General features: G+C 37.3%; 2 protein-coding genes across 2 annotated transcripts; one reads left to right on the forward strand and one right to left on the reverse strand.

Moving 5' to 3' along the window:
- Window positions 1-13,852: 13,852 nt before the first annotated feature.
- On the forward strand, window positions 13,853-14,839 carry LOC142446434 (olfactory receptor 5T1-like). The gene has a single exon (XM_075548183.1). The coding sequence runs from the start codon at window positions 13,853-13,855 to the stop codon at window positions 14,837-14,839; it is 987 nt and encodes a 328-aa protein (XP_075404298.1).
- Window positions 14,840-24,595: 9,756 nt separating this feature from the next.
- Window positions 24,596-25,540, reverse strand: LOC142445709 (olfactory receptor 8H1-like). The gene has a single exon (XM_075547643.1). It carries the CDS (start codon window positions 25,532-25,534, stop codon window positions 24,596-24,598), a length of 939 nt encoding a protein of 312 aa, XP_075403758.1. The 5' UTR covers window positions 25,535-25,540.
- Between the last annotated feature and the right edge of the window lie 686 nt (window positions 25,541-26,226).

The following is a 26,226-nucleotide window of genomic DNA, read 5'->3' on the forward strand; positions in this document are numbered from 1 at the left end:
TTTGATTCTTCTGTACATAGTTTCACCATGAGTAAGAATCAATTTGAAGTAAACCTACAAAAACACTTTGAAAGAAAATTAATGTGAGCATAAAATACAAACTGACATTTAACTCCAAGTGAAATGACACCACTTTAGAAAAACTAGTGTTTTCTTTAGATCTAGTGGTGAGCTGTGTGTGAATTTTGAATTTGATAGTAACCTTTGTGTTATCAAAATATATACTTCATGGGATGGTGAGTTTTAAAATTCAATAGTGGCTACTAACAGGTTGAGGGCTCAAATCTTTTTAAAGAAAATTTTCAATAAATATGCTTAGAAGCATATTTTCCAAATCTTCTTATGAAGTTTTGCTTCTGAGGCAGAAATATATATATATATATATATATGTGTAGCATATGTGTGTATATTGTCTATTCTTTCTTTTACACATTAGAATGATAAACCTTTCCATCCTTAAGTTTGTCTTGGTACATGTCTGCTCATTAATATACAACATTTAATAATTGAACACATCTACATACATACATATCTATCTTCATAGGATTCTTGGTGGTATTATGGTGGTTGCACAGCAGGCTGCAGTCACCAGCAGTTTGAAACTACCCACCTCTGTGAGGGAGCACAATAAAGACTTACATTCTCCTAAAGAGTTGAACTGTGGGAAGCCCACATGGTCTGTTCTACCCTGTGCTATAGTTCTACAATGAGTCAGAATCTAATTGATAGCAGTGAAGTGAATGAGTCCGTCAGTATGTCATATTATGGTAGCTGGTTTAATGCTGAGATTCTGGAAACTATGTTGTGTTAAACGAGGTTGACTAGAGAAACAAATCCATATATGATAAGAGCTTTATCTATTCATAAAACAGCCAAACCAGATCAATTTCATAAGTCAAAATATTAGCCCATAAGTTCGATACTACTTCATAAATTCCTCTGCAGATTGATGCCACACATACAATGATGCAAAAGAGGAACATCACAGGCCAGTGCATGCAAAGTCTTCTGGATCCAGGGATGGTAGAAGCATCACCAGGGCTCTCACAGGTCTCAGCATGGTTCCATATGACTTGTCAACAGGAAGGTGACATACAGAGACCGGCCCCCAGTGAGCCATTTATCTTGGTCACCCTCCCATCAAGCTGTGGCCTTATTGACAGGATATACCCACACCTTCACTCTTAGTACCCTCAAGTTGACACAAGATCATGTTAGTACCACACTTGTCAACTTAGCATTTAAACATCCCTTTCACCTTACATAATTTTTAAAGAAAACAATTATAAACTCATATTTTTCCCAGCAGGATAAAACTACAATGCTTATAACTCAAAATGTGTCAGCCTCCACTACCCTCAACCTAGGGCAAATCAACCCAAATAGCAGCGAGAACTCCAGCCTGCCCTCTGTAGTAGTACTGCACACCACATGAGGCAGCTGTGACAGCCATCTACAGTGTACCACGCTGCTGAAGAAGCCCCCATCGGACCTCTAAGTTGATCTCACCAACAAGGCCAATTCTGCCCAGCACTCTGGGACACTGGATTAAAAGGGAACACAAACCTGCCATCATGGGGAAGCATTTAAACCCTTCTGGCCTGACATTCAGGCAAACAGGGATCAGCTATCTCTTTATTCTTTATTGTTTCTTCCTCTCTTTTGCCCCTCTTTACCATCACAGCCAATGTTATTGAGCCAGGTTCTGTTTTTCCTCGTCTTTCTCTTCTCTTTTTCTTTGTTCTCTTCTCCTCTCTCTCTGCTTTTATGATTGTCCCCTCTCCTTTTTCCTTCCACATGCCACTGCTGCTTTCCAGACCCCTACACTCTGCCTACAACAACTCTGCCCATCCAGTGGGGAGACCTACAACTGGCCCCCTGTGACAGTGCTGCATACAGCACGGGATTCAGCTATCTCTTTATCTGTTGTTTTTTTTTTTACATTTTCTCTCCTTCACTATTTTTTATGTTGTTCTTTCCCTTTTTCTTCATTTTTCCTCTTCTGCTAGCCCTTCTCTCTTTCCTGCCTCAGTCTTAACAGATTCAGTTGTTCTTTTTTGTTGTTTTCCTTTTTTTACTGTTTTCAATTTTGTTTAGTCTGTGAATTTTTTTTATATGAGTGGGTGTTGTTTGCTTGGCATTGTTGCTCCAGTCTTTGTCTTCTTCTTTATCTCTTTTTCTTCTATTCTCCATGTCTTTCCTTTCTCAAGCCACTAGCAGCCTCCAGGCCACTCCCCTCTGCCTAGGGCAACTCGGAAGGCTCAACTGGGGGAGCTCCTACCAGAATTTGTTGGCTTTACACACAGCTGGGAAATAACACCAGTCCTCTTCCATATACCCAGTAGCAGGGGGTTCTCCCCTTCAAACTATGGGGGGAAATCCACCCTAAACCCCGAGGCCCTACAAGTGACTGGGGGAAACCCCTGCCCATAACTGGTGGGGATCAACCCTGCTGTGAGAATACCTACCCAACACACAAGGCAATCTCTCTGAATAGGGTAATTTCCCCTGCAAGCTATGGCGCACTACACTGAGGAAGGTACACCCACATGCTCACCTCAACACTCACGCCACACACCATTGAGGTGCTCTAAGCACCATGAGGCTTACTTAGAGACCAGCCAGTGAAGTGACACCCTCATGGGCTCCCAACAACCTGACCAGCATCACATGAGTGGACTAGCCAACTCACACTCCAAATAACAAAATACGGGTCTGCTAAGTTAAGAATGAAACCACAGTAAGATACAGCAGCATCCTGACCTCTCCGTACAGCTACTGGTTGGTATTTCATAGAAGCACTCATTTAAGGTCCCCCAAGATAGTCCAGTGCTGTTTGACTCTGGAAGATGGCTTTAGGCTCCTCTAACACAACACATAAACAGTCCTTATAGCCTCAATGCAAAATCAGGAGAAACAGAAGACAATGCCGGAAGAAGTCATGAACCTAAAGATGTGCATAGAAGAAGCAGATATTGACCTGCCACAGAAAGACATTTCCAAAATGTTGCTTGGAGTCAAACAGGATATAAGGGAAGCCATACAGAAAAAGGATGAAATTATAGAGGACATAAAGGCAATGCACCAAGGAGAAATACAAGACTAAAGGGATGAAGTAACAAAATCAAGTGGCAAATTGACAGACTTTGCCAACAGGCTTGAGGAGGTAGAAAATCATACCAGTGACCTAGAGAACAACCAAGTGGACCTCAGCAAATGGGAAAAGTAGTCAAATAAGACAATCAGAGAAGCTGAAGAAAACTTGAGAGCCATGTGTGATGCTATGAATAGGAACAATATTAGAATAATTGAACTACCAGAACAAGAGGCAACAAAGAAGTCAAAAGTGAAACAGTAATGGACTTCTTAGAAGGAAACTTCCCAGCTTAATAAATGAAAATCAGGCAGACATTCAGGAGGTTGAAAGAACACCATCCAGACTGAATTCCAAGAAGTCACCAAGACACATAATAGTCAAATTATGCAACTATGTGGAAAAGGAGAAGATCATAAAAGCAGCTAGGGAAAAGCAAATAGCTGTATATAAAGGTATGCCAAAAAGAGTATGTTTAGACCTATCAGAGTATGTTTAGACCCATAAAACAACAAAGAGAAACAGCCCCAGGATAGCATGGGCTCAATAGTGGAAAGAAGGCAAAAATAAACCACACACACAACAAAAGCAGATAAGATAGGTCGGTAGGAAAATACCCCAAAGAAAATGTACAAGATGACATCACAGAGTCCACTGATGGATGTAATAACACTGAATATCAATGGCCTAAACTCAGGCAATAAAAGGCCGAGTCTAACATACTGACTCAGGGAATATAACCCGTCGATCTGCTGCCTAAAGGAGATAAAGCTCAAGCTTGCAGACAAAAAAACAGGTTGAGAATTAAAGGCTGGAGATACATATACCAAGCAAATGGCAAAGCAAAAAAAGGAGGAGTAGCAATCTTGATATCTGACACAATTTAGCTCTAGATACAGGCCATAGGAAGAGACAAGCAGGGGCACTATATAATGCTTAAGGGAACAGTACCAAGAACCAGTGAGCATAAAAAAATATATTCGTGCCAATGAGAGTCCCGTGAATTTTTTAAATCAAACACTCCAAAGGATGAAAAGAGAAATCACAGGCTCAACAATTGTAGTTGGTGACTTTAACACACCATTCTCTGAAAAAGAGAGATCATTGGGAAAGAAACTCAACAAGGAGGCTACAGATCTAAACAGCCCAAATGGGCGACTTGTCTTGATAGATATTTTTAGAGTTTTCCACCCAAATTCAAAAAAATTCACATCCTTTTAAAGCCCAAATGACACATATTGGAAGATAGAGCACATGCTGGGACACTAGTAGAACTTGAGTAGATTTCGGCACATAGAGATTATACGGACATCCTTCTCTGATTACTGTGCATAAGTCTGGAAATTAACAGAAGGACAGTGAAAGAAACAAGGGCAAACAACTGGTGGATGAACAATTCTCTATTGCAAGTCTTATAAAGAGTTTCATTCTCAGAAACTCAGAGGTCCTATTCTACTCTGTTCTATAGTTTCCTTATGAGTTCGAATCATCTCATTGACATTCAGTATGGCTTATGGAGCAAATATTATCAACGTGCAAAGAATAAGTATATAATTGTATAATTATAATTTGCAAATTCAACATTCCTCAGTCAGTAACTGATAACCATTTAAAAATTTTTTCTGTACCAATATCTGTTTCTTTATTTTATCATTTGCTTTTGAATAGTGCAAATATTAAATGCACATTTTAAATAGTCCACAAGTCAAGGGGAGGGATATCACAAGAACAATTACAGCGTATTGCAAGTTGAATGAAAATGAGAATAGAACTTTTCTACATAGAAGGACAGTAGCATAGCTACTGCTTAAAATAAAGGTGGTATCAAATTAATAGTTAGATTAGAAAACAAAATAAGTACGCACAGCTTTGGCAAAAAGGAATTAAAAAGAAAATTGAGCCAAAAAAATGAAAGGAAAATAAGAGCAGATATAAATATAATTGAACAAAACACAGTAGAAAAAAAGGTTAAAATTCTAAAATCAACCTCAATTCAATCAAGTTCAAACCAATTCATCAAGACCAAAGAGAAATAAACAGAATTGCCCCTGTGAGTCTGAAAGTGAAGTAATTTATTTGTCATTATTAGGTGGTATTGAGTCAGTTCCAAGTTCTGGCAACCCTATGTGCAACTGACTGAAACAGTGTCCAGTCCTGAGCCATCTTCACAACTGTTTTTAGGTTTGAGCTCAATATTGTACCAACTGTGTCCATTCATTTTGTTGAGGGCATTCCTATTTAGTAGCTGTGCCTTTACTTTACCCCGTATGATGCCTTTCTCTATGGACATGTCTCTCCTAATACCAATTACAAATCCTGCGAGAGGACGTCTTATATCCTTACTTACCATTCTGGCTGGACTTCTTCCAAGGCAGATCTGTTTGTTCCTTTGGCAATCTATGGTGCAGGACGTTCTCCATTTATCATAGTGTTACCTGTGTTTATGCTGTGAGGCTTTGGTTTCCTATACTTTGACGTGTTATCCATATTGAAGGCTGCAACACTTCATCTTCATCAGCAAGTGTTTCAAGTCTTCCTCACTTTCAACAAGTAACGTTGTGTCATCTGCATATCAAAGTTTGTGACCAAGTTTTTATTCAATCCTGATACTTTATTCTTCTTCATTTAATCCAACTCCCTTGACTACTTGCTCAGCAGAAAGATTGGATATTGATGATACAACCCTAACTGTATTAGTCTGGGAACTTTAGAGAAACAAATCCACAGAAACTCATGTATACGAGAGTTTTATATAAAATTTAAGTGTGCATTAAGAAGACATCCCAACCCAGTACTGCCCAAGCCCACAAGTCCTGCATTAATCCATCTGTCCGACACTAATCCACAAAGTCCTCCTCCATCTCACAAGACAGACATAATGACGCCAACTGCAGGAAGAACGCCGAGTCAGTGAATGTGTGAACCTCTCAGCGCTGGCAGGGGTCTCCACACGGCTGCTCCATCACCCAGGACTACATCAGGATAGGTCCATATGGCTTCTCCTTGGGGATATCTTGCAGGAAGTCAGGCTTGCAAGCTGAAGTGGAAAACTGCTTCCAACCATCACAAAGCAAGAGACCCGAGAGCTAGAAAGGCGAGGCTCACTAAGCCATTTTCCCCTCCACCTTTCAATTAACCCCACATGTGTTTATCGGCCAGCTTGGCACAATAAACTAACTACCTCACTGAGACACCTTTCTTGATTTTCAACAATTCAAAGTGCCCTTATTCAGGCCATACAAGTTAACACTTTCACAGGTTCTAAAAGAGCATAATTAAGGGTCCTGCAATATTTAATCTCGAGAAGAATAGTATTTCTCAAGGTTACTCATATTTTTATGATTCCCACAATTGAAAATCTTCACCTAATCAATAAAACACTTCAGGGTGACCGTGCTTGTTTTTGAAATACCAATGATATAGTTCCACCATCACAGCTACACACAAGCTTCCACAATGTAACAAACTGACAGATAAGTGGTGGTGTATCTACTTATTGGAATAGAAATTCTCATCTCTCTCTAGTGAAGCAGCTGGTGCTTTGAGCTGCTCACCTTCCAATTAACACCCGAACTCATAATCCAGTGTGTTGGGCCAGGTTGACTAGAGAAACAAATCCAAGGACATTCATGTTTGTATTATAAAGAAATTTATATCACAGAGTAATTTTACATTTAAAAAATCCCAGCCCAGTTTGGATAGCATCCCTAAGTGCAATATTACCCCCTGAGTCTTATACAAGTTTGTAAATCCTTCTTCAGACTCATGCAGCACATGCAATCATGGAAAATTCTGGAAGATCATAGAGACAGTGGGTACAAAGTCTGTGGATCCAGTGGTGGTGGAAGCATCTCCAAAGGTCTCATAAGTCTCAGTGTGAATTCACGTTGTTTGGCAACAGGAAGGTGAATCAGAGAAAAGCTCTTGCAGGACTCAGTAAGTCTTCTTGTTACTTGTCAATAGGAAGACATAGCAGAGAGAGATAAGACCAGAAAGCCATATATCTTGATAACCCTTCAGTAAAACTGCAACCTGATTGACAGCATAATCCCCATGCCTTCACTCTTAATACTCTCCAGTTGACATACAATTATGTAACTACCACACTCAGAGTTTAATTATTGATCAGGTTAATAAAAAGAAAAAAGATGAGACATTAATTATTAGTAATTATTGATATCAGGAATGAAACAGTGGATATTGGAATAGTCCTCATGAATATTATTGGGAGGGTAAAAATTAAAAAAAAGAATTCTTGAACAATATATTTGGAAACATAAACAGAATATAAGTTCTTAAAATCTTTTAGAAAAAAGGCAACCCATTATATGGGTAATAGGAGAGAAATTGAATTAGTCACTTTAAATTTTTTTCACATACACCAAACTGAATGATTAACTCTTTTCAATTAAAAAGGATACTATCTCTGTTTTATTAATATCATCAATGTTGCTATATGGATATTGATCTAATACATTTTACCCAATACACAAAGATATTTTCCTGAGTGAACCATGCCTAATTGCTGATAGCAATGAAAATCCGCAACACTTCCTCATTGAGCACAAACAGTAACACGATCGGGAGGCAGTCAGTCGGACCTGACAAGGGGAGGCTGCACACTTGAAAACTGAGAAAGTTATGCAGGGAGGGGCCATCCTGTCACCATATGTACTCCATCTGAATGTGGAAAAATAATCTGAGAAACTGGGAATATGAAAACCGAGTGTATATAACACTTATGGAGGAGTACTGGTGAATTTTCATGACATGACCAGAGGGCCCTGCTATAAGGATGAGCCATGTTTGAAGCAGCAGAGAGAGAACCCGGGACCTTAGGAAGAGGAGCATGTTCTAGTTCTCTGTGTGAAGTCGAGAGGAATCAGAGATTGTGACACTTAGTTTATGGAGCAAGCAAGAGGAGCAGTGCCTAGACTATGGAACTATGAGACAGAGTCACAGGCCAGCTGCCTGGTCCAGGAAAGCACAGGTCAAGGGACCACAGGGCTGAGAGGCAGAGGATGAGGGATGTGAATGCTGGCTGAGGTTAAGTGTTGCTGTGAACCAAAGCCGGTGACCTTAGTGATGACTGATCTTTCCGTGTGGTAGCCCAGTACCTTTCTAATCAACCTCCATCATTGTTTGTGTTGTCTTTGAGTTCCGTGTGTCCATTGCTCTGCATGATCAAATGCGGCACACCAATACAGCCCTTGGCAAGAATGGCTGGTGTCAAATATGGTCCCACACACCATATACTGCACTTGTGAATTGCCTATGATACAACTTTGCCTGCTGATAACTATGGGGACTTGAAGCATTTAGTGCTGAATGTCAAAGATTACACTTTTTTTACTATGGATTACACATTAATGTACAAATAAAGCATCAATACACACTCAGCGATGTAATCAATTTGGACTGATGAAACTCCTCCAGAACGGGGGGGAGGGGGGAGCCCCTGTGTGTTTCTAAGGCTGCAACTGTGACTGGAGTTGAAAGTCTCATTTTCTCTCTTGCCCAGCAGCTGGTGGCATCACATTGTGAACCTATTGTCTCTAATGCTCTTACCATTTCATAATCCTAAACAGCAGTGCGTGAGGGCTTCAGTTTCTCCCACAACCTCCTCATACTTTCAGTGAATGCTTTTGATCACTGGCATTCTAAATGGAGTAAAGGGATATTTTATGATACCACCATTAGCTCTGTGGAGAAGGATAACACAGTCTGCTTCCATACAAATTTACAACCTGGGAACTTTATAGTACGATGCCTACTGACAGAATGGTTACATGTTGGGTTGCTAACCCCAAGTTCAGCAGTTCAAAACCCAGCAGCTTCAGTGGACAATGACAAATGCTTCTGTGCCTGTAAAAAGTTACCGTCTCCATAACTCACAGAGGCAGCTCTCCTCTGTCTTGAAAGGTCATTTTAAGAAAGAAATGACTCCATGGAAGTCAATGTGCAGTGGTCAGAATTGACTCTATGGTTGATTTTTGTTATACCCATTTTTTTAGAAATATAAACAATTTTAATTACCAGAATAAGTAGAATCTATTTCAGGGCATTTAATTCATTAACCCAAGCATTCAGATCTAATTACTCTCATAGATAAAACTGTCCTGTATTATGAAATTTCCTTTCCAATTCTATGCCATATATTTTCCCATTAAAAATCACTTTTCTAGGGACAAAAAGTCAGTCATTTAGTTATTTTTATCATGTAGATTATTATTCCAGAATGATTCTCTTGCTTACTCTAGGGATAAAAATTCTGGTTTCTTTTCTGTTCCAAAAGAGTATTCTTAAATTTGACCCTTGGGGAAATTCCCTCTGGCTTATAGAAGACATTTAATAGCTGGTATACAAACCCAAACACATAAGATTTAGAACCAACCTTTACTGATTGAGCAGGTCTGCCTTACAGGGAAGATGAAATATTTTTCATCACTTACTAAATGTTATAGAAGCTGGAAATTTGAATCTCTAACACTAAGGCATATATATGCCTTAGCTTAGTATTTAAGTTCCATACAAATGATTCTAGTTAATTAAACCTACAATGAAAAGTGAAAAACATATGACCCTGGAAACAGATAAAAGAAAACAGAAGAGACAGCATATTTATATCATCTGAAGTGTCAAGTCAGAAATTTGTTTCAATATTCTCATTGAAGTAGAGAATAGGAACAATATAATTAACATGCTTTATCTAAAAATTAAAGAAATATTTAACTAATAGATGAAGTGTCAGCCAGATGTGAGTAAATGCTACTTCTGTATCATAATTCCTCTCTCTTGAACGGATATACATTTATTTGACTCTAGAAGACATCATGTTATTTTAAAAGGGTGTGGTCTATTTAAGCAGCTTGCATTTGAAACAGAATTAAGATGTGTGAAGATGTTCTTTTGCATTTTGATAGCAAGTTATTTCAGAATTATAAAAATATACAATGGAATTGCAAAATGGTCATAGCAATATTTTCAATTGCATTATCAGATAAACCTGAGCCTGAATTATCACTGTGCTGGTGTGGTTTGGCACAAGCTACTTTTCTAGATGGTGCTCAAATCTCACATCTTATTTAGTTTTAAATTCCCTCTCTAGATTGCATAGGATAATTAGTCTACATTAGACTCTGAAGTCTTGGATTCATTGAGGAACTCTCAGAGTGCAGTGATTAAGCACTGAGCTGGTAGCATCAAGGACTGCACTTGAACCCACCATGGCTGCCCCAGAGAAGGATGACAGTCTGCTTCTCTGGAAAACAGAGCCAGGTAAGCAATGGGCATTGTCCTCTGTCCTACAGGTTCACTGTGACCCAGAATCCACTCAAGAGCATCAGGTTTGGTTTTGCAAGGCAGTGGATTTTATTGTTGCTTATACTAGCGCAAGTAGCCTTGGAAAGAGATACTTTAATTGGTTCTTTAGAAATTTACTCTACATTTTGCAAAATTTACTCACGTGTTCTAGTTTTTCTCGCTGTGCTTTTCCATCTCTACCTATTACCAGTATGTTCTCTGAGTTTGTTCTGTACATATTTTAATTTGCTTTCCGTGAATTCGTAAATGATACAGAGAAAAAAAAAGGAGGAAGAAGAGGTCAACAAACTATAGATAAAAGGAATTGGAGAGAAATGTTAATTTTTAATGGTTCCTAACAATAAATCTATGTATATACTATTCATGTTTGATCATTTCCATTTTATTAACATTGTATTACTCTAATTAAATACATTATAAATTATTATAGTACACTATTTGTGTGTATCCTCAAGAGATACATATATATTTCCTTGATATGAATGTTATAAACAATGCAGTTATATTATGAAGTTTTATTCTGGACTTATGTAAAAATTAAATCACAGTTTCTGTCTTTATCCCCAAGCCTATGAAGTTATTTATTCTCTGTCTGAGAAAAAGTTCCCACATGGAACCATGAGGAGCATGTTAGAGAAACCAAAATACATTTTCCTCTCCTTCAAATAGTATTTTAAAATTGATTATCTTATTTTTTAAAAGATGTCTTATGTAGCAAGTGGCATTTAATAAATATAGATTATTCATAGAAGTCTGAGTGAAACTCTGCTTTGCGTGTGATAAGTGTTCACATTTCATTGATGTTGTTAATTACACTGAAATCAGCTTCAACTGACAACAAAGGGTTACCTGTCTTCATGATTGTTTATATACTCTAGTCCATTGTTGAGGATAAGATATATATTGGGTGTTTTCAGCCTTATGAAGTCCTGGTGGTACAATGGTTGAATGCTCTGTTTCTAATTGAAATGTGGTCAATGTAAATCCACCAGTTTATGCACCAAAGAGAGGTTTGGCTGTCTACTAGTTTACAGATTACAGTCTAGGATTTTCTATAGGGTCGTTCTACTCTGTGATGGGGTCACTTTGAGTCAGAATTCCATCAGTCATAATGGACTATGTTGGGTTTAGTCCTGACTCAGTGAACTACTTTGAACACTATAACAAAAAATATTCTGCAATGAACCATAAAGATCAAATAGAACATTCTTTGACTCAGGCAAAAAAAGAAGTACATGTCCTAAAATATCATTCCTAAGTCAGGTGAATCTGATGCTTGATTATATTTCAATCAAGGAGTTTTTTCTTGAGATAAAATTTCCTAATTGAATCCCCCTCCCTTGTGGACTTTTCTTGATTCATGCTTCTCTAATGAGAGTCTGGAATATAGAAGATATAAGTATACTAACAAGAAAAGAAGTGCATATACAAATAATACATTGTGGCTAACATATGTTTATTTTTTTTTAATTTTAACAATTTATTGGGGCTCATACAATTCTTATCACAGTTCATACATATACATACATCAATTGTATAAAGCACATCTGTACGGTCTTTGCCCTAATCATTTTTTTCTCCTCTTTTCTTCTTTTACATTTTATTAGGGACTCATACAACTCTTATCACCCTCCATACATATACATACATCAATTGTATAAAGCACATCTGTACGGTCTTTGCCCTAATCATTTTTTTCTCCTCTTTTCTTCTTTTACATTTTATTAGGGACTCATACAACTCTTATCACCCTCCATACATATACATACATCAATTGTATAAAGCACATCCATACATTCCCTGCCCCAATCATTCTCAAGGCATTATTTTTTTAACAATAATGAGAGTTAACAAATGTATTAGAAATTTGAGGGTGATATTTGTTTTATAGTTATTTTGAGACTTTATAATATATGAAAATTAGCATGATTTCTTTTGGGCAGGAATATGTCTTAAATATCACTCAATGGCTTTTTGGCGCTAACGATCATAGAAATAGAGAAAATGCAAAAAACAAAATTGCTATCAGGTACTTCCACCTTAGAGTAAACTTGTGAGGAGCACTGAGGAGCTTTCAAGGCTACGATATTCGCAGAATTTCACTTCCACATCTGTCTGTCAGGCAGCAGCTGCTGGGTATACACCTGTGACGTTTAGTTTAGAAGGCAGGTGTTTAATCACTTTACCACCAGTATTTCGTGAATACAAAAGCATCTGAAAATTGTCACTGAGTTAAAACTTGAAAAACAATACTAGTGATATAATAAGTTGCAAAGGTAAAATCGGACAACCTAATAGCATGCTTGAAAAAAGTAAGCAAAAATAAAATAACAATACCTGTTTTGTTTACAAATAAAGCGCATAATACCTTCAGAGTAGCATCTCCTGCTTTACTCACTGTTACTCTAGAAATACCAATAGAAACAAACTCGAAGCTGACTCAAAGCAACTCTGTATGCTGCGTTAGGACTGCCCCTGTGGGTTTTCAATACTGCAGTTTTTGATGGGGGGAGAGCACCCTGCTTTCTCCCATGGAGAAATGCCAAGAGTGTGGAATAACTAATAGAAGAGAGCATATAAGGAGATTGGGTCTTTAAAACTGCCTTCCAAGACAGCTTGAACTAAATGTATGTTATCTTCTTTTCTAGTCATTTGAGAATATTTTAATAGTAAATATTTCCCCAAAGATTTTCTTATTTAATTTAATCTAATCTTGTAAAATAAGTTCTGTGGTTCTTATTTTATAATAGTTTATCATAAGGGAAGATCGTCATGAATATTCAGAACAAAGATTCTAGTGTGTATATTCAAACCATGTTTTTGAACATTACAATTGATCTATTCATTGATATTAGGAATTATCAAATAAATTTCAATTGTTGAGAATCACTTACATTGACTACTTTTCCATTTCTTTCTCATTTTCAATGCTATTTTGTTTTCTTTAATATGTGAAGTTTAGCCCAGAAAAAAATAAAACCATCACCTCCTTTTATTTATAGAGAAAATGGCAAACATGTAGTCTCAACTATTTTGTCACTGCCTATCCCATGTCCAGAAGGAAGTAATGGTTCACTGGTAAAACCAATATCTTCTATGTGGGAAAGCCAGGTTTGATTCTCTGCAAATTTGGATTCACAGTGATGCTGAATAGGTTTCATCATCCTTGCAGGGCTAAGCTAAACTAGGCAGTACTTGTGGAGGCCTATTTTCAGAAATAAACTAGTAGAAAATTTTGTGGCTCTCAATGGTCCAATCTGAAAAAGCAGAGTGTTGCTATGAGTTGAAAACCAGCTCAAAGGGAGTCAAAAATAGCCTTACTGACTGGGAAGTTTTTATCCAGTCCTAAAAAATAACGATGGAGATCTAATTGGGTGTGCTCTCTTTTCAGAGGATACCAGGATATTGCATCAAGGTCCATGGGAGTCAACTAAAATGTCAGTTTTGCCGTCAGCACTGGAGTCAGACAAGATTCCTTTGAAAAACTGGACTGAAGTCACTATGTTTACACTGTTGGGCTTCACGGATGATTTTGAGCTTCAAGTTTATCTCTTTTTACTCTTTCTTGCTATTTATATTTTTACCCTGGTGGGGAATTTGGGACTGGTTATATTAGTTATGGTGGATTCACGACTGCACAATCCCATGTACTATTTTCTGAGCGTCTTATCTGTGTTAGATGCCTGCTATTCCACAGTTGTCACCCCCAATATGCTGGTCAATTTCCTGGCAGAGAATAAATCCATTTCCTTCAGTGGATGTGCAACACAGATGTTTCTCTTTGTCACTCTGGGGACCACAGAGTGCTTTCTCTTGGCAGCAATGGCTTATGATCGCTACGTAGCCATCTACAACCCACTTCTGTATGTGGTTCACATGTCACCCAGAGTCTATGTGCCACTCATCACTGCGTCGTATGTTGCTGGTGTTCTGCATGGCACTCTGCACACAGTCGCCACTTTCAGCCTCTCCTTCTGTGCATCCAGTGAAATTAGACATGTCTTTTGTAATATGCCCGCACTTCTTGCCATCTCCTGCTCTGACACGCACATCAACCAACTTCTTCTCTTCTACTTTGTGGGTTCTATTGAGATAGTCACCATCTTGATAGTCTTGATTTCCTACTTTTTCATTCTTCTGACCATTCTGAGGATGCGCTCTGCTGAAGGACGACGGAAAGTCTTCTCCACTTGTGGTGCTCACCTAACTGGGGTGTCCATTTATCATGGGACAATCTTGTTCGTATACATGCGACCAAGTTCCAGCTCTTCTCTGAATCATGACATGATAGTGTCTATATTTTACACCATTGTTATCCCCATGTTAAATCCCATTATTTACAGTTTAAGAAACAAAGATGTGAAAGAAGCAATGAAAAAGTTGTTTGAGAAACTTTGTTTTATGCATAATGTACATTTTTAGCCTTGTCTCAACTGAAAGTAATGTTGGATGTTAGTCCATATTCAGCATTTTTGAAAAATTGTCTGTATTTTAGTTAATATTGTCCATATATTCTGTAGGACTCCCAAATATAGCATTAATCAACCTTTTAAGACAGAATATTTTAAAAATAATTTTATTCAAGGTCCATGTAACTTATCACCACCTATCCATCTGTTGAGTCAAGCACATTTGTACATTTGTTGCCATCATCATTCTCAAAACATTGTCTTGCTACTTGAGCCCTTGGTATCAGTTCCTCATTCCCCCCTCTCCTTAACTAACCCTCCCTCCTTCATGAACCCTTGAGAATTTATAAATTATTATTATATTTTCTTGTCTTACAGTGGCCAATGTCTCTCTTCACCCATTTTTCTGTTATCCATCCCCCAGGAAGCAGGTTATATGTTGATCATTGTGATATAGTCTTCATTTCTCCCCCTACTTTGCCCTTATCTCCCGCTATCACTGCTCTCTTTATTGGTTCTGAAGGGTTTATCTGTACTGGATTACCTGAGTTTCCAGCTTTTATCTCTACCAGTGTACCAGTGTACGTGGTCTGGACAAACCGGATTTGCAAGGTAGAATTCGAATCATGATATGAGGTGAAGGAAACATTAAAGTACTAAAAGATAGTTGTATGTTTCATCAGTGCTACACTGCAGTTTGACTGGATCATCTCCTCCCCACAACCCTTCTCTAAGGGGAGGTAGAGTTGCCTAAAGATGGGCTTTGAGTCCCCACTCTGTACTCCCCCTCATTCACAGTGATATAATTTTTTTGTTTTGTTTTCTGATGCCTGATACCTGATCTGATCGATACCTGTGATCGCACAGGCTCCTGTGCTTATTCCATGTGGACTTTGTTGCTTCTCAGCTAGATGGCCACTTGTTCATCTTCAAGCCTTTAAGACCCCAGACAATCTATCTTTTGATAGCCAGCTTTCTTCACCACATTTGCTTATACATCCACTTTATCTTCAGCGATTGTGTCAGGAAGATGAGAATCATGGAATGCCAGTTCAATAGAACAAAGTGTTCTTGCATTGAGGGAGTACTTGTTTGGAGGTCCAATGTCCATCTGCTACTTTAATACTAAACCTATAAATATATGTACATTGATCTATTTCATCATCATCATATATACCAGGAAACATATTTACATATGCAGATGCCTGTATTTAGACCTGTATAAATGCCCTTGCCTCCTACTCCTTTCCTCTCTTTCCTTTAATTTCCTCTTGTCCCACTACCATGTTCAGTCAAGGCAGAATTGTATGTGTTGGTAAACTGTGTTATTTATTAACCAGAAGATTATCTTCAATTTGAACCATACTAAATAACCATTCATGCTTTTTTATATCTACAATTAATATATATATTACTTGATTTTCATTTGCTAAATAATATCACTGTGTTTTAGAATTGATTTGCGGGAAGTGAGTTTGGAGATGTTGAATGAATTCTTGGGAGAGAATTCTAATCAATAGACTAAGCTTTGGCAAAGCAAAAAAAATAGTAACTTAAGTTTAGTAAACATTAGGAAATAGAATACTAGAAATCAATAGCTCTGAAAAATTAAAACAAAAAAAGAAAAAGAAATTAAATCTACATTCATCTATTAATATATTGATCTGGAAATCAAAATAAAGACAACACAATTACTAATACCAATTGAAAGAATGGATATAATAGTAGTCTTCATACATGTTTATGGAATAATAAGAAAATATTATAAATTTACTTTTACAATATACTTGATAATACAAATGAAATAAATATTCTTCAAATTTTCACACCAGAAAAAACTATAAAGGTTAACCCAGTAAATAGGTAATCTTTTAGAGGAATGCATTTGTCCTTTTAAAACTTTGTATGCAATGTGCTATTACTATGAAAAGTAGGCAGAGTGAAGACAGCAGCTCTGTCACTGTCAGGAGTGACATGAAACTAACCCCAGGATCCACATCCAAGGTAGTAAGCCAGAGGCATTGCAAGGGAAGAGTTTACCAAGACAGTGGTGGCATTGATTAGGGTTTGTGTGACGTACCGCCCAGTGCCTAACTCAGCAGCCCCCATCCTAGCTCCTAGCACAAGTAGAGAGAACTTCTCCTCTATGATCATTTAGAGAGGAAATTCTCCCTACATGGTAAATGTAGGGAGCTCTGTGTGTGTGTGTGTGTGTGTGTGTGTCTGTGGGTATGTGTGTGTGTGTGTGTGTGTGTGTGTGTGTTTTGAGGAGAGCATGTTGGTGCCAGCAGGAGGAGGGCTGCTACACCTACTAGACAAAGTCTATTCGCACGCTCCACCCATGAGAGGGTGACACCTCGGAGGGCTAAATTTTTCTCTGAAATAAAAAATAGAGCTTCCCCTCTGTGGTTAATACATAATATTGCTGAGAAATCTGAGGTAATCAGATATTATCTGGCTCAATATTTTATGACATTACATAATTCTCTTTGAAAACCTTTAGGTTTTTCCTTTTCTCTCATATTTTATAAGGTGTTGTTATAATTATCTCCTACTGCATCTACTAGTGATGCCAATACATCCCATCCTGTAAGCAGCAACCCTAAATTACCCTGGAGTTGACTCAGCCTCTCCATCTTCCTCAGGTTTGAAGGGCAGTGAAATTAGGCATACTGCTGAGAGAGTGAGCAAAAGTAAGAAGTGATCAGAAAGGGGAAACTCCAGCACACATGGTCTGCAGGGGGGCCGCCTGGCCATTTCCTTTACTTTACTTTCTGCCCCCCTCCAGCTCCCCATGGATCCCGGAGCTGTTCCATAGTGGTGTCTATAGCTAAAATCAGTAAAGGTGAACTAAAATCTTATCAGAGCAGGGGATAAACAGTATATTGATTGATTCAGAAATAAAGGCAGCTATCTTACTAGTGGTCTCACAGTTCTATCTTTGAATGCACCCTTATCTTTGGAAACTTTGAGTCATCCAAGGCATTTCACTTGGCAGAATATATTGTAGGGATCAGGGTTCTATGGAAAATTTCCAAATACAGGTGCAAGTTGTGAAAACTATCTCGTACTTAAAGTCTCCCCTAGAATTCCTGAGGATAGGCTTGAGCCCCTATTAGGCCCAATAAATGTAGTACTTGTGTTTCCACCACTTGTCTGCCAGGTTTTTTTACATTACTTTGATTGTGGAGATTTTCTTGCTACATTTACAATACTATCAAGGTCAGCCTTGTTTGACAGGTCTCAGCATAACTTCCAGACTGAAACAGTCTGGTGAGAGGGGAGAAATATATCAAGGTTTATTTTGAAGCCACTAAAAGCCTTATTACAGCATTGGAACATGCTCTGATATAATATTAGAAGTTAATCCCACCAGGCATGGAGGCACTCAAAGTATATATGTCTCAAAAGCGATGCCTTCCCAAAGCAGAGCCAACATTAAGGATAATGATTGAGTCAAACTTTTGTGACCTTCATTTGTTGGTGAAGCACAACAAAGAAGAAATAACTTCAAAAACCCATTAATATTTAGTCAAAAAAGTTCCCAAAACATGAACTCAAGCAATTGTAAGTACTCATTAGTAATCATTTCGTGGAATTTAGAAACATCCAAGACATAAAAAATGAAATGGAATTTTGCAGCTGTAATGGACTGATGTTGGCTATTTTGAATTGGAAAATCATATGAATTACATTGCCAAGAATGACAAATTCAAGAAATGGCACCCAATTTTTCTTTCATTAAAAAGAACAAATCAAGATTTATCTTGAGATAAAATGCTGTCATTTATAGGAAAATAATCATATTACACAATAATTCAGCTACATATCAAAAGTTAAAGTAAAAAATCAAAACAAAAATTGAATAATTTCACTTCTGCAATCTGAAATTGATCAAACATGCATTCAAAGCACATTGATCATTCTTAGTGATTGAAATGAGAAAGTTGAAAAAGAAGTATCAGTAGTTGAAAAATAAGGTATTTGATGATAGAAATGCCACCAGAGATGTAATGATAGGATTTCATAATATCAACCACTCATTTATTGCAAATAACTTTTTTAACAACGTAAGCATTAAGGAAATCTATAACACAGTTATATTGCTAATTGAAATTCGTAAGACATTGTGAAAAGTGATGATGGAGAAACTCAACATCATTAGCCAATATAATACTAGGAATAGGCTTTGGGATAGATCATCAATTGTATATATATATACAATATATACCCTAGACCGAAAATTTGAACTTGAGTATACCTCACTTGACTTTAGAGACCATCTCAAGAGCACATTTGACACATTGAACAAAAATGACCAGAATCAAGATGAGTTGTGGGATAATATTTCTATGTCATAAATAGAGAAAGCAAAAGATTATTAAACAACAACAGGAACACGAAAAGAAGAAAGTGGATGTAAGAGGAGACACTGAAACTTGCATTTAAATGTGGAAGAATATTAGACTGTGTAAACCATAACAAACTATGGATAAATAAGGTATTACAATCCCCTCCCCCTAATTAATTATTATTTTTTGTTGTTGTTAGGAAGGGTTCTCTAGAGAAACAAAATCAGGACACTTATGATTATATATCAATAAAAGGAGAAGTTTGCACAGTGAGAAGGTATATAACTGATAATTAGTCCACACAGCAGTACAAAGGGCTCAGTTCAACTCACTTACATGGAACAGGCAATATACTGAAGGTCCTTTTAATTCATACTGGCTGCTGGTCCAAGGTCACCTAAAAAGAGTGGAATCTTCCCTCAGGCAAGACAGGCAGAGTCTGCCATAAGGCAGCGGGTGGGGCAGCAACAATCAGTAGCTCAAGACCTTTTTGAAACAGTTTTTCATAGAATCTCCTAGTCAAGTGATACATGATGCAAAAGCCTCAAGCTCACGCAAAGTAAATGCAAGCAGCGTTGTTAAACAGGTCTCAAAGGAGTCTCAAGTTCTAGCAACATGATATAATGGTTGTTTGGCCCACAGGTAGTGCAGCAAATTGCTGAGTCAAAGAAATACCTCAAGCAGCAAAACACTGAGTTGCACTGATGACTAAGGAGAAACAGAGACAGTATGCCTGCCGCAGAGAGTATTTATCTCAGCGTCCTCCAATTGGATATGACCTGATTAAATTCTAGCCATATGTTCCTAAGGAGGCTTAATTGGCACAATAAACCTAACCATCACAATTTTCATATTTAATTTCATACACAGTAGGAGATAGTCCTTTGAAGATGAAAATGGAATATTTCATGATTTAAACTCAGTAAACATGTGTCAAGGCTATATCATGTTTTTTGTACTTATTCAGGTTGTAGAGCAAATAATCTGAAAAGCTGGACTCTAGGAATAATTTGGGATCAGAACTGAAAAAACACTCATTAGAAAACTGGGATATGAAGAAGATAAAATCTTCCTTGCTGAAACCAGGGCAGATTGCAAGCTCTTACTCATTAAGATAAAACTCAAAATAAAACAAACAAGGTAAAGCCTTAGAACAGGACTGATAAACAATATTGTGACAAAACAAACTAAACCCATTGCCTTCAGGTTGACTCTGACATTTAGTGACCCAATAGGGCAGGGTGGAACTGCTGTCTAGGGATTCTGATGTTGTATATCTTTATGGGTCCAGAAAGCTGTGGGTTTGAACCACTGACCTTGTGATTATCAGCTCAAAGTATAATCAAATATACTGCAAGGGCTCCTTACTATTGTGATATATGGGGAAAACATTAAAATTGTCAACAATTTCATTTTACTTGGGTCAATTCCAAAGGAAGCAACAGTCAAGAAATCAAACCACTTACTGCACTGAAAATATGCTGGGAAAGACTTCTTCAGATTATTAAAGAACAAAGATGTCATATTGAATACAAAGGTGCTGTTGAACCACGCCATGTGAATTTCAATCACTTTATACACATGGGAAGATGAATGATGAGTAAGGAAGATCAGAGTACAGTTAATGCATTTGAATTATGGTGTTAGTGTAGAATATTAAAAATGCAATGGTTTATCAACAGAACAAACAAATCTGCCTTGACAGAAACACTGCCATGATAGTCCCCAGAAGTGAGGACAATGAGACTCAGTGACTCATACTTTGGACACATTGTCAGAAGGGACAAAGCTGTCCTGTGCCCACAAACAAAATAAAAGGAATCTCACAACCATTAACTCATAAAGACCCCAGAAGACAAAGTAGAACAACCATTGTGGATTTCAAAGACTATAACTCTTTACAGGAAAGCAAACCCTGTCCATCTCCCCCAGGGTGGCTTGTGGTTTCCAACTCTGGACCTTGTAGATTGTGGAGGGTCAAGTCTTTGAAGAAAGACAACATGCTTACTAAATGAGAAGAGGAAGAACGTCATGAGATGGATTGACATTAATGACAATGCTGCAACACTGACCTCAAACAGCAGAATGAATGGGAAATGGTGCAGGACTGGGCATTGTTTATTTTTCTTTTACTTGGGTCTCTACCCAAGTCAAAACCAATTGGAAGACACCTAAAAACACCACAATGTTTTCTTTAGCATCCTTCTAGCTCTGCCTCCCTGGGATCAGTATGGAGAATTATTAGCACTTTCGTGCTATTAGCTACAACATGGATGTTATGGCCTTGTTCCTTTTATTTTCTTGCTGTTGTCCACTGTTTTCCTTAAATTGATAAGATTATTCTAACTTTTAAAGATGTTTATCTGTTAATGATTGTCTAGATGTTCTGATCATGTATGTAAGCTCAAAGGATAACCATAAACCCTTAAAGAATGCCAGAGCTGGGAATAGTGGTAAACATTCCTTGGGTCATCTTGTTAGGTAATAGTTGTATTGTCTGAACCAACAGTTGATAAAACACAAGCTTACTACACCTGTAGGATGCTAAAACACCTGTAGCTTTTGTGGCCTTTTGGTGTGTGAGAGGATATCTATACTTCACTTCACACAATCCTTTAGGCCACTCTATTGATAGAACAATAAAAGTGTATTTCCCAGGACTGAAGCAAAAAACAGCAGCAAACTCTCAAGAATGAAAAACTGAAAAATTCTGGATAAAATACTGAAAGGACTACAAGTCCGCATGAGCCCCAGCGTATATGAGAGCACTACAGTCGAGGGAGCCCTAGGGCCCCTTGCCCTCAGATACTTGGTACATGGATGGCTGACTAAAGCATGCTATCCTTGGGATCGGCTGTGGACATGCATATTTCCACTGAGAATATAGGAATTGAAAAAGAATTTGGGAAAATTACCATCAGATAAAAGTAAAGGCTGTGTCATTCCCATGAGCCCTGACCCTTTACCCTTTGTACAAGTAGTTGACTAATGGCCTGTTGTTCTAACTGTGTGGATTGGTCAATGCACAAGGAGCACTGAACATCAAGGGGCAAGATTGTAATGGGGAGAACCTATGAAGGACATCGTGTCTCTAAATCTGTTATGCTGTTCCGTCTTTCATGTAGCCTAGTAACTGCTTTCTCCAACACAGAATCAAGAAACATGTGCTGTAACCAACGTTAGAATGCAGTATTTAAAGGGGAAGCTTTTGATTGGATACACCAGACAAGCAGGCAGCATAGTGCCCATGTTGGCTGGAACATAGCCAAAGAGGCAGGAACACCAGTAAAGTATAATGATTTTGTGGCTATTTTTAAAATAGCCCCATATACACTCACTAATGCACAAGTTGGATGCTCCAAGATCCTGACTACATACAAAGTTTTAAATATATATATATACATATACACACACACACACACACACACATTTCAGTATGAGGGAGACTGTATTTTCCCTCTACCTTCTTATTTTCCCACAAGCTTTTCTGTGTGTCTGTGTAATCCAAAAAATACATACTCAAAGAAAATATGTTATAATTAAACAATTATTTTCAGTATTTATATTTTAAGGCACAATTCTAAAATAATAAAGCAAAGACATTCTGTTTTAGACAATATTTGAATAAATTAATTAGAAGTTTTCAACACATGGAACTATTAATATCCACTTCTAAAACAGAGGTTTCACTTCATTATACAAATTCAAGGTAAATAATTTAGCAATAAAATATAATCTAAAAATGAAAATCCTAATATATTTTTAATAATATAACTTGAATACAGCCAAAATATGTAGTAACCATGTAGACTTTTAAAAAATCCGTTACTTGGAAATAATTTTGTTGCATAATTTTACAATAGCAAATGAAATTAAAGCTGAAGTAGTGGAACACATAAGAAAACATTTTAAAGAAAAAATAATACATTTAGAAATGTATCTGACCACTTTTTACAGAATACTTTAACCCTGAATTCATTGTGACATTTTAATTTTACAGTTTTTCTCTGCTGACAGTTTGAAAACAACCAGTGAACATTCAAATTCATAATTTATTTTTATACAACATAATGGGCCTTTAGAATTCAGAGTGAAGAAAATGGAATTTGATACCCACAGATGTTACATTTTGGGGGGCATGTTGACAAATCACAGAAATGCTGGTTTTTCCATCATTTTACAAATAGACATCAAGATTGTATTTCCACAGGAAGTTGATTAACCTGGTGAATTTTCAATATGGCAGGTCCAAAGTGATGCAAAATGAGAGGTCTGATATGTCTATCCACACAAAAATCATGTTCATTTCAGAGGACTTTTTGACAAAGGAGGGGATTTTCAAAAATATACTGCTTAAAGGAAACAAAAATGTAAGAGAACATACATATTATATTATGCATAACATATATCCATGCATATGAGATCAGAAGAATATGAACATATTTCTAAAATTTTGGGACATTACTACTTTCTTTAACACTTCTTTTCAGTGTTTTCCATGTTTCATTTTATGTTAACATATATAATTTTCTTAATTGTACATCTAAAATGTGAGTGGTAGTGTTTTCTTTATTATTGGTTATATTTAATATTTTAATATGTTGCATGGGTATGGACTGATTTACCCTCAAATAATTTACAAAACATCAGTGAATATTATTCATTACAGTGGACCTGCAATATTAAAAACTTTTCCACCCTAATCTCTGCCTTCAAATAATTTCCAAGTAAGAGCAACACCACAGGACAAGGTAGAATGATCTCATACAGTTTCCATAAATCTATAGAAAATTGGATCCTACGTCTTTCTATCTAGGAACAGTTGGTAGATTCATATCACTGAACACGGGTTGGCAGGTGACTGATTTCATTGTTACTCCCCCAGAGCTTCTTAAATATTTCAAAGTTGTACAGATCCCCATGATAAACATTTACTAGTACTGTATTTTGGTGAGTTTTGAGCGTCACTGTTAATTAGGGACAAGGAAATAATATATACTGCTCACAGGCTAAAGAAAGAACTCTGAAAGAATAAATGACTTAGTAGAGTTCTGCAGATTATCGAATGACCGACTCAGAATGTAAATCTGGAATGTCAAATTGTAAGACAATTGCTGGTAAACTCTGTCATATACTTAACTGTATAACACATTTAAATTAGTTGTTTGAATAGCAGTTTACACTGTTGAGTATGACATTTAAGATCTGAAATATAAGATCCCACCTAATTTACAAAAAAAACATTTGCATTAAAAAAATGACAAGTGAAATTGTGTATAATTGGACCAAAATTACAGCTACTGTTCTCAATAAAAAAGACTAATTAAAGAGTAAATGATTTTAAGGGAGCTGGATATAAGAAATACTGAGTAAAATAAAAAGAAGCCATGAGATTAAACACATACATCACCGTCATGCTAACTGGCACTCTCTGTCTTCTGCAGAAATCTAATGACAGCGTTTTTCACTTCTCTGTTCCTCAGACTATAAATGAGCGGGTTCAGCATGGGGATCACAATAGTGTAAAACACAGAGGCTACTTGCTCCTTTCCCAAGGAGTAGGAGCTCCGTGGCTTTAAATAGGTGAAAACCATGGTACCATAGAAGATGGTGACTCCCAGCAGGTGGGAGGCACAGGTAGAGAAGGCTCTTTGCTTCCCTGATGTGGAGTTGATTTTCAGGATAGTTGAGAGAATGGATGCATAAGAAGCAGAGACTGTGATAAGAGAAGCCACTAAAGTGGAGCCACAAAGAATGAAAATCATGGTCTCAGTATCTTGTGTGTCTGTGCAGGACAAAGCTAAAATTGGGGTAGTGTCACAGAAAAAGTGATGCACTACATTGGAGTCACAGAAATGCAAGGTGTTCATGAAAAGCACATTAACAAGGGACTCACTAAAACCAATCAAATAAGTGGTAATGATAAGGGAGTAGCAGAGGGATGGGGACATAATGACTGGGTATTGTAGAGGTTTGCAGATCGCTACATAGCGATCATAGGCCATTGAAGAGAGAAGAAGACATTCTGAGACACCTAAGAAGACAAAAAAATACATCTGGGTTAAACAGCCTCCAAATGAAATATGTTTGGTGGAAGCTATTAGGTTTTCTAAGGTTTTAGGGGTAATGACTGAAGAGTAGCTGAGATCAATGAATGACAGGTGACTGAGGAAGAAATACATGGGCGTGTGCAGCTGGAGGTCCAGGCAGATGATGAGGATCATCCCTGCGTTCCCCAGCACAGTAACCATGTAGATGAGGAGAAATAGATGAAAGAGGACCAGCCGGACCTCTTCAGAGTCTGTCAGTCCTTCGAGGATGAAGTCAGGCACGTTCGTGTTGTTCCTTCTACCCATAGTTTGTAACTTCCCTGAATTATACAAGAAAGTTGACATTTAACATTAGTGACTTAATGCAGGTTTTGCTTGGAGTTTTCTAGAAATTGATTTTAAAATTTCTGGATATTATTAAACCCAATTTCATTGTATTGTCATTTTTAAATGGGTATTAAATAGTATTTAATAAGAAAATTATTTGTTTGTTATAATTGTCAAATAAAAAGGAGCAACTATTATGCAATTAAAATGAAACTACCTGTATTACCAATGCTTCGCTTTATTAACACCTGTAATCCCAGGATATATCTTTCCATAAGCTTTACTTCCCCACATATTTGTAGGTAGAAAACCTGGGATACTAGTTTAAGAAATTTTTAGTAATGCAGAGTCACTGTTGGCTAAATAATTCCACTAGGAGAGCAGTATTAGAAGGAAAGCTTATAATTCTGTTTTCTTTGTTATCATAAGGTTCAGCATCATGAGAAAAATATAATGTGTAGTAAGCAATGACAGAAACTCATTTCTAATGCATCTTTCCTTCTCCTTGTTTCCTATGCTCTAATTACAAAGTCAGCAGTTTGAAACCACCAGTCATTGCTAGGGAGAAAGACTAGGTTTTCTATTCCTGTAAAGTCTCAGAGCCCCACAGGGGCAGTTCTCCCCGGCCTTACTTGGCTTTGATGAGTGGGAATCAACTGACATATTAGATA

Source organism: Tenrec ecaudatus, chromosome 4 (genome assembly GCF_050624435.1).
Source record: "Tenrec ecaudatus isolate mTenEca1 chromosome 4, mTenEca1.hap1, whole genome shotgun sequence".
Taxonomy (NCBI): Eukaryota; Metazoa; Chordata; class Mammalia; order Afrosoricida; family Tenrecidae; genus Tenrec; species Tenrec ecaudatus.

Excerpts from the sequence above, each read along its gene's own strand:
- LOC142446434 (XM_075548183.1), top strand. The coding sequence starts at position 13,853 with ATGTCAGTTTTGCCGTCAGCACTGGAGTCAGACAAGATTCCTTTGAAA.
- LOC142445709 (XM_075547643.1), bottom strand. The coding sequence starts at position 25,534 with ATGGGTAGAAGGAACAACACGAACGTGCCTGACTTCATCCTCGAAGGA.